Below are 12,491 nucleotides of genomic sequence, written 5' to 3' on the forward strand. Positions count from 1 at the left end.
ATTTAGCTCAAATAGGCAAACCAATGTTTTTTAATTTTTAGAATGTTATATTCAAGAACATTTTCTATTAAAGTGCATGTAAGTCTTACTGTCTGAGAATTAAAAGTAATTGAGTTAGCAAATGTGGTACTAGCTTGAGAGTTTGAGTATTATAATATATTGAAAGTATTTTTGTAAATACAAATGTAATGTACTCTCTACAAAAACAATTATCGATTTACTATAAACATATAAAATATAACACATTATGCTGTCTTTAATAAAATATGGGCTAGAATATAATGATTTTATATTATATATTTGTATGATATTGTATGAAATTTGATTGTAGCAAAAATGTATTCAACCTACTAGTGTTGAAATTGCCATTGATTACCTACTAGTATTGATTATGCCATTGATTAGGTACATTGCATACATTTTGTATATTATTATTTTTTTATTAATTTAAAAAATGGGCTTTTGCCCAAACAATAAAAAATTTGGTAGCTACAAATTATTATGGCACAAAATAACAATACTTTAACTACCTATAAAAAGAATGACATTGAGAATATCTGTATTTATCAAGGTTGCTTATTAGTTATTGCTAAGAACTAAGATTATTTTAGAACTCAATTCATGATTAGAAAGTTATAAATTATTATTTATTAGGTTGTTTTTTTCTTTTACAAAAGAACAAACAAATTCAACTTCATTAAGTACACCTAATTTAGTAGCTTGTTAATTGTTTCATTTTTGATCCACAGGACCACAGAGTGTACTACGCAGTTGTTAGTGAAGTATAGTCAGTTGTCACTATAACTCACAAATAAGTAAAGTTGACATATTATGCTTTATTATTCATATAGGTACTATAGTATTATTGTTTAAATTTTTATATTGTCTGGAATTTGAGTCTAAAACTCAGTTTAAAAAGAAATTCCATCCTGATTTATGGATACATTAATAAATAATACATATTTGTCACAAACTTTGGTACACATCGTTAGACATATCGCCTATGGTTTTGTTGCAAAAAAATAACAGGAGGAATGTGTCTTTTATTATTTTAACTCTATAGTAATAATAATAATAACGATAATATGCTATTATTCTAAATAATAAATACTTATATCACATAAATACATAATCCATGGCACAATAGAGGGGGGTCACCTATTAATATTTTTGAAGGAGCACATTAGGAAATCAATAGGAATCAAGAAATTGTTAGCAGCTAGGTGATCAAAATTGCAACATTCGATAAAAAAACCAATAAATAATAAATAAATAACAAAACAAAAATAACAAATATTTCAACACCATATACCAGCTAGCCACCCACCAGAACGTATAATGTTAACGGTTTTTACTTTTTTCTCTTGTCTGTGAGCCGGATAAAATGATGAAAATTTGTCCACAGGCCGCATTTAGTAACTCCTGACATAGCCATTAAACTACCTATACTAGATATGGGTAATATTATCAACTAATATATATGCATAAATTAAAAGTTAGGTTCGAACACGTCTAATTTCCTGAAATATGCAAAACCGTGTGATACTGTGATATTTCAATATTTGTATAGACAAAGAAATAAAAATTGTTGCTTCCATAGCATAGAAGCAATTTTGAAAAATATAGGATGGATTCATCATTTTTTTTTTAATCACATAATTTTTTTAACGAGATGCACTGTAATTAACATAATAAGTAATTAATTGACAAAGCTTGAAATGACAATTTGTTCAAATATGCATTGAATATAATTTGCATGCTATAAAAATGACACTAGGTTGAAATAACATGGTTTTTTGAAAATGATAATTCGTATTGCTAAAATAATTTTGGTTTTAAAAATTAAAAGATTCATGTTCTTGCAATCTAGTTCTCTCCGTATTAAGTCGAATACCAAAATGAAGATTCAAATGAAACGAGATTTTAATAAAACCTTTCCAAATATTGCTGATTAAAATGTTGTCTAATATAGTTGTGTTGATCATTCAAACTTTCAAACTCTTGTTGGTCTCTCCCCTATCATTGCGTATTAATAAATCATAAATTATATTGTATGTGGTTAAAATAAATCTTGAGTTTTACTAAAACTATCAACGTCTGTACGTCGTACGTCACAATAGCAAAAACTATTATAAAACAATAAATATCGATATTGTGGTGGATTACCTACCGATTATCAACGACTAAACATCGTAAATCCGAGAATGTCACCACAATACAATAATATTAATATTATACTTTTATCGATCACTAATCACTATTCAGAAGGGTCTTGTAAACGACAGGTTGATTTTTGAATCTTGTTCATGATATCGTAATATGTAATTAAATATAATTTATAATACATTTTACATAAACACGTCATGATAATATTATAAATTTAAATCTATGCACCATGATAAATTAATCATGCTACGCACTTTAATAATAAAATTATAATTAGGTATTTTTCGGTAATTTAATGGTCTAAAAATAGCGTCTTGTTTTGGTTTACCCTACCCGTCACCCCTCACCCGTAACCGAACACGGGCGCATCAATGGACGACTGACGTATGGCAACATTAACGAAATGACAACATTACAACAATCACACTTCAGTAAACAATCCTAAGCCCACTCATCATGAGGTGGGCGACGAATTGAAAGTTAAAACTGTAAACGAACTAATGTATCACTATAAACGTGACTGGTTCAATGTGAGGCATCGCGTGTTTAATATTTAAATATTCATGTAAGTATACACTTAGCAAACCTGACCTTTCTTGTCTTTCCCTCGTTGTTTTTATCATAATATTGTTGTCGTGAGTCTATCTGATCTCCAAACGACGGCAACCATGGAAACCGTTCGCGATGAAGCCACTAAACGCCCGTTGGATGAAGGCGACGATGGCGACAATAAGAAAAAGCTGAAAACTGGACCTGATCTCCATCAGTTTTTGCCGGCGGCTGAAAACATAAAAACCGTTAATGACGTGAAAAAATGGAATTTGCTGCCTTCAATTGTGTACGAGCTGCTTGCTCTTTTTAAGAAATCGGAGAAAGTGAACTCCGAAGATGAAAACCAAGTATGTGAACAAGCGATTTCCAGTAGCCGAACAATAGTAACTATTTATTTATTAATACGGTCTGTTTACCTATACCTAATAGTAGTCAATTTTTTATTAATTGGTTGAAGCTCAAAATTATTATATAATTTATATCTCCGATGAGCTTTTCGTTCATTTCTCCATCATACCTCGTTAGAGTTGGCATTGTAAAGTATTGTTTGTTTGAATTTCCTATTTATGTTTTCTGCAACATCGATATTGTCTTGAACTCAACTACCTACTCAAGGTATAAACTATAGATTGTATACAACGATAAATATGTCGTTAATATATTAATTTAGTTTTGTATATAGACATATAGTAGGTACCTCTAACCTAATATTTAATTATAATTTTTATTACAATATTACACATCATAGGCGTGCGCACGGGTGCAGAAGAAGGTTCATATGCTGCATCTGCCACATTTTTTGGGCCGGTCGGGGCAATTCATTATTTAATAATTTAATATAAATTATAATGACTAATAAGTAAATAAAATTAATGTGAACCATAAATAATATAATTATTTTATATTATAACTAATAAAGTCTGATAGTAATTGGTGTTTTCAAAAGCAGTGAACAAATGTTTCCTTAAATTTTGTATATGAACAGTTGTTAATTTAAAAAAAAAAAATGATATTATTATAACCACTTTGGTAACAATAACACTGCCTGTGTATAATATGTTCAATAATTATAATTTTGACTATTCAACATTTATTTGGCCGATTGTTAAAAAATGGGCTGCTTAATTTTATATGCTGCATCTGCAATGAAAGTCTGCGCACACTTATGTTACACATAGTATCTAGAAATTGGATTGCTCTAACCAATAGGAAATAATAATACACATACATAAATTATGTTAGCACCACATGATACGGAATATTGTAGGATAATTCTACACTGGTTAAGACCAACAAATTTCCAGATAATTACTATTGTTTTCAAAATAAATCATATAGGTAATCTATTTTAATAGATTTTTAAAACAGCATTATCTTTGAAAAATAGTAATATAAGAAAAGTTCTTTTATTTTGAATTGTAGTATAAATATATAAATATCATAAGCAATAAGTTAAGTGCAAACTTGTAATATTGAATATCCAATTCATTTGGCAATTCTTAAGCACTCGTAATATGGTAGGTAACTGTTATGTGAGTATCTACTTCTGACATAATACTATGTATCTACTTATACCAAGCTTGGATAAACCAACAAATTACGGAGTTTAACTCTTTGGTGCATACTAAATTTTAGTCGAATTAGTTAAGTATTACATTTAATCGTTTTAGCCAATTTGAACAGGTTTTAGGCTGGTAAAGTTTTATGACTCAGTGGGCCTGTATTTACCATATCTGGTGCTGACTCTATCTTTAGTCCTTTTTAAGTAATAACATTCAACCAATAATTTGTGTAAGTTAGAATTTGGGAAGATGAGCCGTAATATAGTTTACCCGACAACATCTTTAAAATTTTTGTTAACCTAATTAAATATAATATGTTACTTAGACAATATATTTTTTTCCAATTATAATTTATAATTTGTGAATGGAAAAAAATAGTCCCTTGAGAATTAATTTTTTTTAAATATTTATCCTCTTGAATGCCTTTATTTTTAACATAATTTTCTTTCTGTCAACAGGATAAAATTGATCATGATATTAAAGAAGACTTAAAGGTTTTATCAAATCAAAATTGTTTAGATAATTCTGGGGATAATTCTGGGGATAATTCCATCAAACATGAATATTTGAAAGGGGTTGATAGATGTGAGAACATTATCATTGAAAATTCCAATTTTAATGTTTCAAATACTACAAATGACACCATAAAAGATCTTAATAAATTAGACTTCTCAGCAAAATTTACAATAGAAGATGTTCCAGAACAAATACCATTTTTTACGAAAGCATCGCCAGTCAAACTGTTTGCTGAGAATACTGATGTTAACAAAGTAATGGTTTTTAAACTTACAGTAATTATACAGTACTTTTACAAATATTTAAAAATCTATATTATTATTAATTTTATCAATTTTAGTTATCATGAGACATGAGATAAAAAATAATCCATAGATTATGTCTTGTAAAACTAGAATAGGGGTGGCAAACACACCGTTCCAAAACTGGTGAGTTTGTCAAATTTCAATGGAATTCAAAAAATTAAAATTGAGAACATTTTGCTTGTAAAAATTTCAAATAAATAAATTATAAACATTTTAAAAGTTATAGTATTCCTATAAGTAAAATTGATTATGTTACTACATTATATCATTATATTTATTATGTTCTATTTAGTGTTTACAAACATTGGTCATGTGAAAAATTGTCACTTTTGATTGCAAAAATTTGGCACTAGACCCAAAAAAGGTTTGCCACCCCTGATAGAATAATTAGACCATTGTATTTGTTTAGTCTTAGTAGAACCATAGCACTAATATCATAAAATAACATAGGTACTCATTATATTGATAGGTTTAATATTTTTACTATATAATCTTTATTTATCCATGTTTTAAGTGTTATTATATTACTTAAAACCACATGAAATGATTGTACAATCAACATTTTTTAAACGCTAATTAGTGTAATCACCATGGCTAAATAGACAGGCATGTCAGCAAGATAACCAAAATACACTATCAATACGCAGTTTACTCCAGATGACGTCACATTCCCGCCGTTTTCATACCATGATTTACTCCACAATACATTACAGCTTATGCGCTGTATTATCTTGCTGACATGCCTGTCTATTAAGCCATGGTAATTACCAAATTATTAATATTTAATGTCAATGAAACAATGATAGGTAAACTTTTAATTGAATAAAAATAATATATATATAGACATAATCAATCATTTTCCAAATATTTACAATAATATTTTGTTTTATATTACAATATTATTAAAAACTAAATCTTTAAAATACAATTTTGCATTACCTACCTATAATAGTTTCCCCAATTTTTTAATTCAAAAAGTCACAGTATTAGGAAACAGTATAATAATCAACTGTGAGTAACTACATTAATTAGCTATTGTTTGATAATAATAATTATTATTTATATTATTCAATGTATTGATTACTCAAAATAGTTTTATATACTATATTTTTAACTGTGAGTACCTACCTACATTTAACTTCATTTAAACTATTGTAAACTATAATTTTTACATTATTGTTAAAATATTAAAGGAAATTTAATTTTTATTTCAGAATTTAATTTTACAGAATTATGCATAATATTGTAGTATAGAACAAAACAAATTAAACAATATTTGTTCAACCATTTTCACGTAGTTGTGAGTAATATTGTAGTCTGGGAATTTTTCTTCATAGGGTTAGCAATTTTTCCCATATTTATTCTTCGAGGAATTTTTATTTCGATTACCTCTTGGCGATTGAAAGCTTATCAAATTTTTAGGCCGGCGAGAAGTGATCTGTGACGAGACAGGTGGAAAAATAATGTATAAAATATAAATGGTACACACTTAGTTATAGCTTATTACTTTTGAAAATGATTTAACACTATCACTTAAATTTATTGTAGAAATTATAGATTATAGTAGTGTATACATATATTAAATATATATTTATTTTATTTATCTGTTTAGACTGAGCAAGCAGAATATGAATCAAATGGAAAAACTAGTGGTGTCGAGAAGCAGCTGACAACCGTGGAAGATTGTCATTTATCTGTGTCCTCAATAAATGTCCAGTGTACAAATTTATCTACAAATGATATTTCTAAAGCATTTATGTCTACAGAAAATGATTCTATTGTATCAACATCTGCAAATAGTATTTATAATACTCCCATGTTTACATCTGACATTAGTATTACTAATGCCCCTATACTTTTTTCTACAAATAGTATTTCTAATACTAATATGCTTTCATTTACAAATAACAATACCATAAATGTATCTGAGAATGGTGTGCGCAAAGATGTTATTCCTATAACAGAAAATATTTTTCGAGTGCAATTGCTTGAGTTTTTAAATAAAAATTGTCTTAACGGTATTTCAGGAATACCTTTAACTAAACCAACTCGATGCAAATGTAACTGTTGTACAGCTGTGAATAGTTTACCGATAGAACAATCGAGGGTATACAATCTATTTTTTGCATCAAGTGATAATTTTAGTCATACAAATATACATAGTGATATGAATTCCTTAAATTTACCACTTGCTGATAGTTCTATTTATGTTACTAGTCATCATAGTGAAAACAAATCAAATATACCGCATACATTCAAAACACCAATTAATATAGAGACTCCTAAAAACATTTGGGTTAATGAGTTGACTTCTTTGATTATTAAAAATGAGAATACATCTAAAATAAATCTTACAACTAACACAAATAATTCAAAAGAGTTGAACCCTATGCCAAATATTTTAAATGAAATACATAAAGATGCTCAATTTATTAATAAAAATGATAATACATTTCAAATATATCCTGAAACAAAAACAAATTATTCAAAAAAATTGAACCCTATGCAAAGTGTTATAAATAAAGTACATAAAACTACTCAACATATTAAATCACATTTTTCATTGTGTAAAAATTGTAAAAAATCAAAATATAGTCGGTCTGATAGTTGTAAATGTTATAGTCGATCTTATAAGCATAAGTATGATAGATACTAAACAAAACTATAACTGAATATTATGTTTTACTATTTGTTTATTTTTATAATTGTAAAACTGTTGTTAATTTTTCCTAATCATAATATATTGAAAAAAGTTTAAAAATGTTTAGTTATTGGATTGTTTATTAGAATTATTTTATTTGGCAAAATTAAAATGAACCATTTTTTTTTTTTGTGTGTGTGTGTGTGTGTATGAATTAAAACTCATGTGTTATTTATTAGTATGTGTATTTATTTTGTATTGTAGTGTATATTGTTTAATACTTCAAAACTTAAGTTATGAATTTTTTATTATTAAAAATAACTTATCTTATAGCTCATATTGTATAACACAATATAATTTATAATTTTACTTAGTAAAGGTAATTAATAAATGTTATACCAATTTTGTTTTTTCATTAAATATTGATTTACTCTTAAGCATTTAGTTGTATAACTTTCTGTGTAATAGTAATAAAAATGTGCTGTTTATTGTCTTACAATTTGTATCTACTTTTTTTTTTAAGAATATTCAAGAATGTAACTCGAGGTCTGGAAACCTCTAAAAAAAATTTTGAAGTGAATGTTTATTAACTATTGTATCATAAAGAATAATTGTATTTTTAAATTATTATCCACAAAATATAAAATTCATAAATCGATAGACCTGCAATAATGTTGCAAACACAGCACTTGTTCTTTGTACTATCTGAATGATTATAAATTTAAACAATCTTTTTAGATTTCCCAACTCCAATTGTGGTTAATGTTTTTATGGTCATTATTTGTTGGCAATGAACAATAACATTTTGAATCGTCGTGATAATAACTAGATGACTTGTAATTATTACCAAAAGATTTTTCATGGATTGTAATTGTGCTCGGTTGATGATATGAATATGTTTTTTCTTGAACATTTTCTAACAGTTTTGTTTCTAGCTTACCATTATTATTAAATGTCAGAGGTGTATAATCATTTTTTTCAATTCTCGGTTTCCACCACGATTTTCCATCAAGCCTTGATTTCATATTACCAATCTTTTTTACATTAGACATTTGTAATAGTTTATGTTGATTATCATTACTCTGAAAAAAAGGTGTTCCAATTGTAACTTTTTTCATAATTTAAACTAGGTAAAGTAAAGCAATATTAGTGTATAACAATACCATACCTATGTGAAAGTGTATGACAAGTATGAAAATTACCATATTTTAACTATGACAATTAAGTGTACCTATAAACACTATTAACTGTAAATGTGTTGAAAGCCCTTATAAAATAAAATTAATAAGCTAGTAATGGGTAATCTAACCTAGCCTAACCAATAATATTGATTTTCATGTGATAAAGGATATTCATTAGAAATGCCAGATTTTATTTAAATTTAATAGTATGTTTTTTTTTATATATTATGTAGCAACTTTACAGACTAGTAAAGTACTTGAGTAAAAGTATTCAAATACTTTTTGTACTCAAATACGTATTCTAAATACATTTGAAAAAAGTAGGGTATAGTATTTGAATACATCTTTGAAGGTATCTGTATTTAAAATCAAATACTATTTTTAAATACTTTTTAATTATTCTTATTCTAATTAATTTAAGTAAAATTAGAGTTCTAAAATAAAAAAAATAATTTTGTTGATTAATAAATAATAATTCAATTTATCTATAAGGTCATTGGCCAAGGAAAAAAGATAAAAGATATTTAAAAAAAAAAAAAAGTATTTGAAAGTATCTGTGTCTGTACTTGAATACTTTTTAAAAGTATCTTTTACAAGACTGCAACTTTACAAGAATTTGAGGCGTTGCAGAAACCTATACTGGTGCCCATTAAAAATCCTGACAAATAAGTGTACGAACTAGGCTCTCGGGCCAACTCTCGGACACAGCGCCATACGGAGAAAAAACAAGACATCGACTCGGTCACACAGTCTATATGTTGTATGCGGTTTCAGCAGGTTTCTGTGTGATTTGAGGACCAGGAATTTAAGTCACTGATTTTTTAGATTCTGAACGAAGCGATGAATGTATTGATTTTACAATGATGTGTGTGTGTTTTTTTTTTTTGTTTTTGTGTCTGTGTACAGCATAACTAGTCGAAATAATGCTTCAATTTCAAACTTAGGGGGTGGTTTCCGATGTAAAAGTGAATATCCTTGGTGCATTATAGAGCCATAGAGGTCAAAAGTTAACATTTTCCAACAGTTTTCAAAAAAATCGAGAAAAACAAAAAAAAAATGACAGAAAAACGGGAATTTTTACGCAAAACCAGTTTTCGAATATGGTTGTAATTCAAAAACTAATCACTGTAAAGTGTAAATACTTGAAATTTTCACCAAATGTTTATGTTAGTGATATCTATATACAGTTTAATTTTCAAAATTTTTAGACTTCTTTTGAGTTATTTATAGTCCACTGAAATTTTCAATTTTTTTTAGAAATTTTTTTGAAGTGCCGGTAAAAAAATGTTAGACGACCAAAAATACTTGAAAATTTAATACAAGGTTCCTTATAAGTTGTTCCTATTGTAGCTAAAAAAAATTAAAAATCGTTAGTCACAATTTTTTTTTATAAACATTTATAGTCAAAGCTTTACGAAATCTGTCGAAAACGCGAAAATTTGCAAGTAATTTTGAAGTTGAAAAATCATAAAAATGTTTGTGTTTATAACTAAGGATTAAAAATACAACACTAAGTATGCCATTAGTTTTCCTTCAAGTAGCTATAGAGAAAACTCGAAACATCATATTATAGGAAAAATTTTAAGTGCGTTTGAATTTTAAATTTTTTCGAAATAGCATAACGATAATGATTTATCCTCAAACGATTTTAAATATTTGTAATTATTCAAAAAGTATAAGTCGTAGATACTTGAAAATTTTACAAGTTATTAAGATTGGCATTTTATTTACATGATTTAATTTTCAAAATATTTTGACTTTTTTTAGATATTTATAGACAACTGAAATTTTCAATTTTTCTGAAAATGTTCTTTTGAAGTGTCGATAAAATTTTTTTGGCCCTATCAAAATACTTGAAAATTTAATACAAGGCTCCTAACATATTTTTACAATAGCAGTTGAAAAATAAAAGAAATATATAGTCACAAATTTTTTTTATAAGCATTTAAAATTCAAATGTTGACTAAATACGTAAAAATTACGGCAATGTTCAAATTATCTTAGATAGAAATTCATAAAAGTTTTTCTTTTTAATTCTTAAATTTGAGAATGTAATACAAGGTTTCTAACATATTTTTACAATAGCAGTTGAAAAATAAAAGAAATATATATTCACAAATTTTTTTTACAATCATTTACAGTTCAAATTTTGACAACATACGTAAAAATCACGAAAGTTCGTAAATTATTTTATGCTAGAAATTCATAAGAAATTTTCTTTTTAAATCTAAGATTTGAAAATTTTTAATAATCTATAATATATATCCTAGACAGATAACCCGCCTCCGTTCAGAACCGTTTTTCGTATACAATGATACCTATCATTGCATTCAAATTTAACCTACCCTAGTCAGAGGTCTATCCCACCCCCAATGTACCGCAGAGCGATTCCCACTTACCCGCTTTTTTCACTTTGAGATGACTCAGTCATCCTAAGTTATCCTTAAGCTAAACTGCTAAACAATTGTATTTATACATACTTTTAGATATTTAGGAAATAATATAGATATAGTATTCTTATATACTTATAAAAATACCATTAAAACTTTGTGTTAAATTTTAAGATACTAATAATAATTATGGTTCAACATTAGTACCCGCGGATTTTTCAGGGCTTAAGCCCCCTCCCCCCCAAATTGAAGCAATTTGCGCTTATGGATGACGGTCGAAGTTCATGTCTACGAAAACAAACACGAACCGTCAGAAATTCTTAGCACTCAAAGCTCACCCTCCAAATCACAAACGCTATTTGCGCCTACGATGACTACCAACTTAACTACCTGTCCCGACAACCAACCCATCGGCTTGGCAATATGTATAGGTAATTAAAATAAAACATTTTTGCACAAGTGATGTCGGTTGTCTACCAGTCTACCATATAAAATATGTTTTACCCCGTTACCCGATCGTCACCGCTGACGAGACCTCTCTCGTATCCATCGCTGCTGTACCGGTATAGCTTCAATCCTTCGCGTATTTCGGTCAGCAAATCCGGCGATGCCCCTCCGGCGGGCAGACGTCGTCTCGCTCCGTCGGCCACCGACTCGGCCTCAACCGCCGCGGCCAGCAAGACGTCCAACCGGCTGTCCGCTCGTTCGCCTAATAATCGGTCGGCCACCGGGCCTGGTCGTAGACCCGTAACGAACTTGTCGACGACCGGTGTCCACTGTGGCTGGTTGACGACGCCAAATCTGCATGGCACGGCAGCCGCCCGCACCCGCTTGTACCAGTCGTACGCTCGTTCGCCGTCCACCTGGCGGATCGCGTAGAAGCGTGCGCGGACTCGGAACTCGGACGCCGCCACGACTTTCTTCCGGTCGTCAAGGTCAGGAAATGTATCCATGTATAGGTAGGTACGTGACGATATAACGCCTATAATACTGGAGCAGTACCTAATAATAAGTTATGTGTTTATATAACATTCATACCGCGGTTATGACTTTTTCGCTGTTTTCGTCGAATAGGTAGGTTTTTGACGAAACTCCGTCACTCGTTTCCATGACAAATAGCACTTATCATAAAATTATATAATATTTTATTGAGTCATATTGCATGGTGTATATATATA

General features: G+C 28.6%; 1 protein-coding gene and 1 pseudogene across 4 annotated transcripts; one reads left to right on the forward strand and one right to left on the reverse strand.

The window, feature by feature from the left end:
• Positions 1-2,415: 2,415 nt before the first annotated feature.
• LOC107163658 (uncharacterized) lies at positions 2,416-8,182 on the forward strand. 4 transcript variants are annotated; one of them, XM_089221241.1, is made up of 3 exons: positions 2,416-3,101; positions 4,739-5,071; positions 6,714-8,182. In XM_089221241.1, the coding sequence occupies exons 1-3, from the start codon at positions 2,835-2,837 to the stop codon at positions 7,755-7,757; spliced, it is 1,644 nt and encodes a 547-aa protein (XP_089077367.1). In that variant the 5' UTR covers positions 2,416-2,834; the 3' UTR covers positions 7,758-8,182. The 4 variants fall into 4 exon arrangements, with proteins under 4 accessions (XP_089077367.1, XP_089077369.1, XP_089077368.1 ...); XM_089221243.1 differs by having other exon boundaries at positions 2,419-3,065; XM_089221242.1 differs by having other exon boundaries at positions 2,423-3,101; positions 4,739-5,050.
• A 281-nt stretch (positions 8,183-8,463) lies between these two features.
• Positions 8,464-12,266, reverse strand: LOC149058160 (uncharacterized; annotated as a pseudogene).
• Between the last annotated feature and the right edge of the window lie 225 nt (positions 12,267-12,491).

Source organism: Diuraphis noxia, unplaced genomic scaffold, assembly GCF_037042655.1.
Source record: "Diuraphis noxia isolate RWA-SAM2 unplaced genomic scaffold, SU_Dnox_SAM2 contig0002, whole genome shotgun sequence".
NCBI lineage: Eukaryota > Metazoa > Arthropoda > Insecta > Hemiptera > Aphididae > Diuraphis > Diuraphis noxia.

What these genes read in the sequence shown, in the direction of transcription:
- LOC107163658 (XM_089221241.1), top strand. Translation starts at nt 2,835, where the DNA reads ATGGAAACCGTTCGCGATGAAGCCACTAAACGCCCGTTGGATGAAGGC. An exon ending in TTTCCAGTAGCCGAACAATA is followed by an intron (nt 3,102 to 4,738) that starts GTAACTATTTAT and finishes TTCTGTCAACAG; the next exon opens with GATAAAATTGATCATGATAT. An exon ending in TAATGGTTTTTAAACTTACA is followed by an intron (nt 5,072 to 6,713) that starts GTAATTATACAG and finishes TTATCTGTTTAG; the next exon opens with ACTGAGCAAGCAGAATATGA.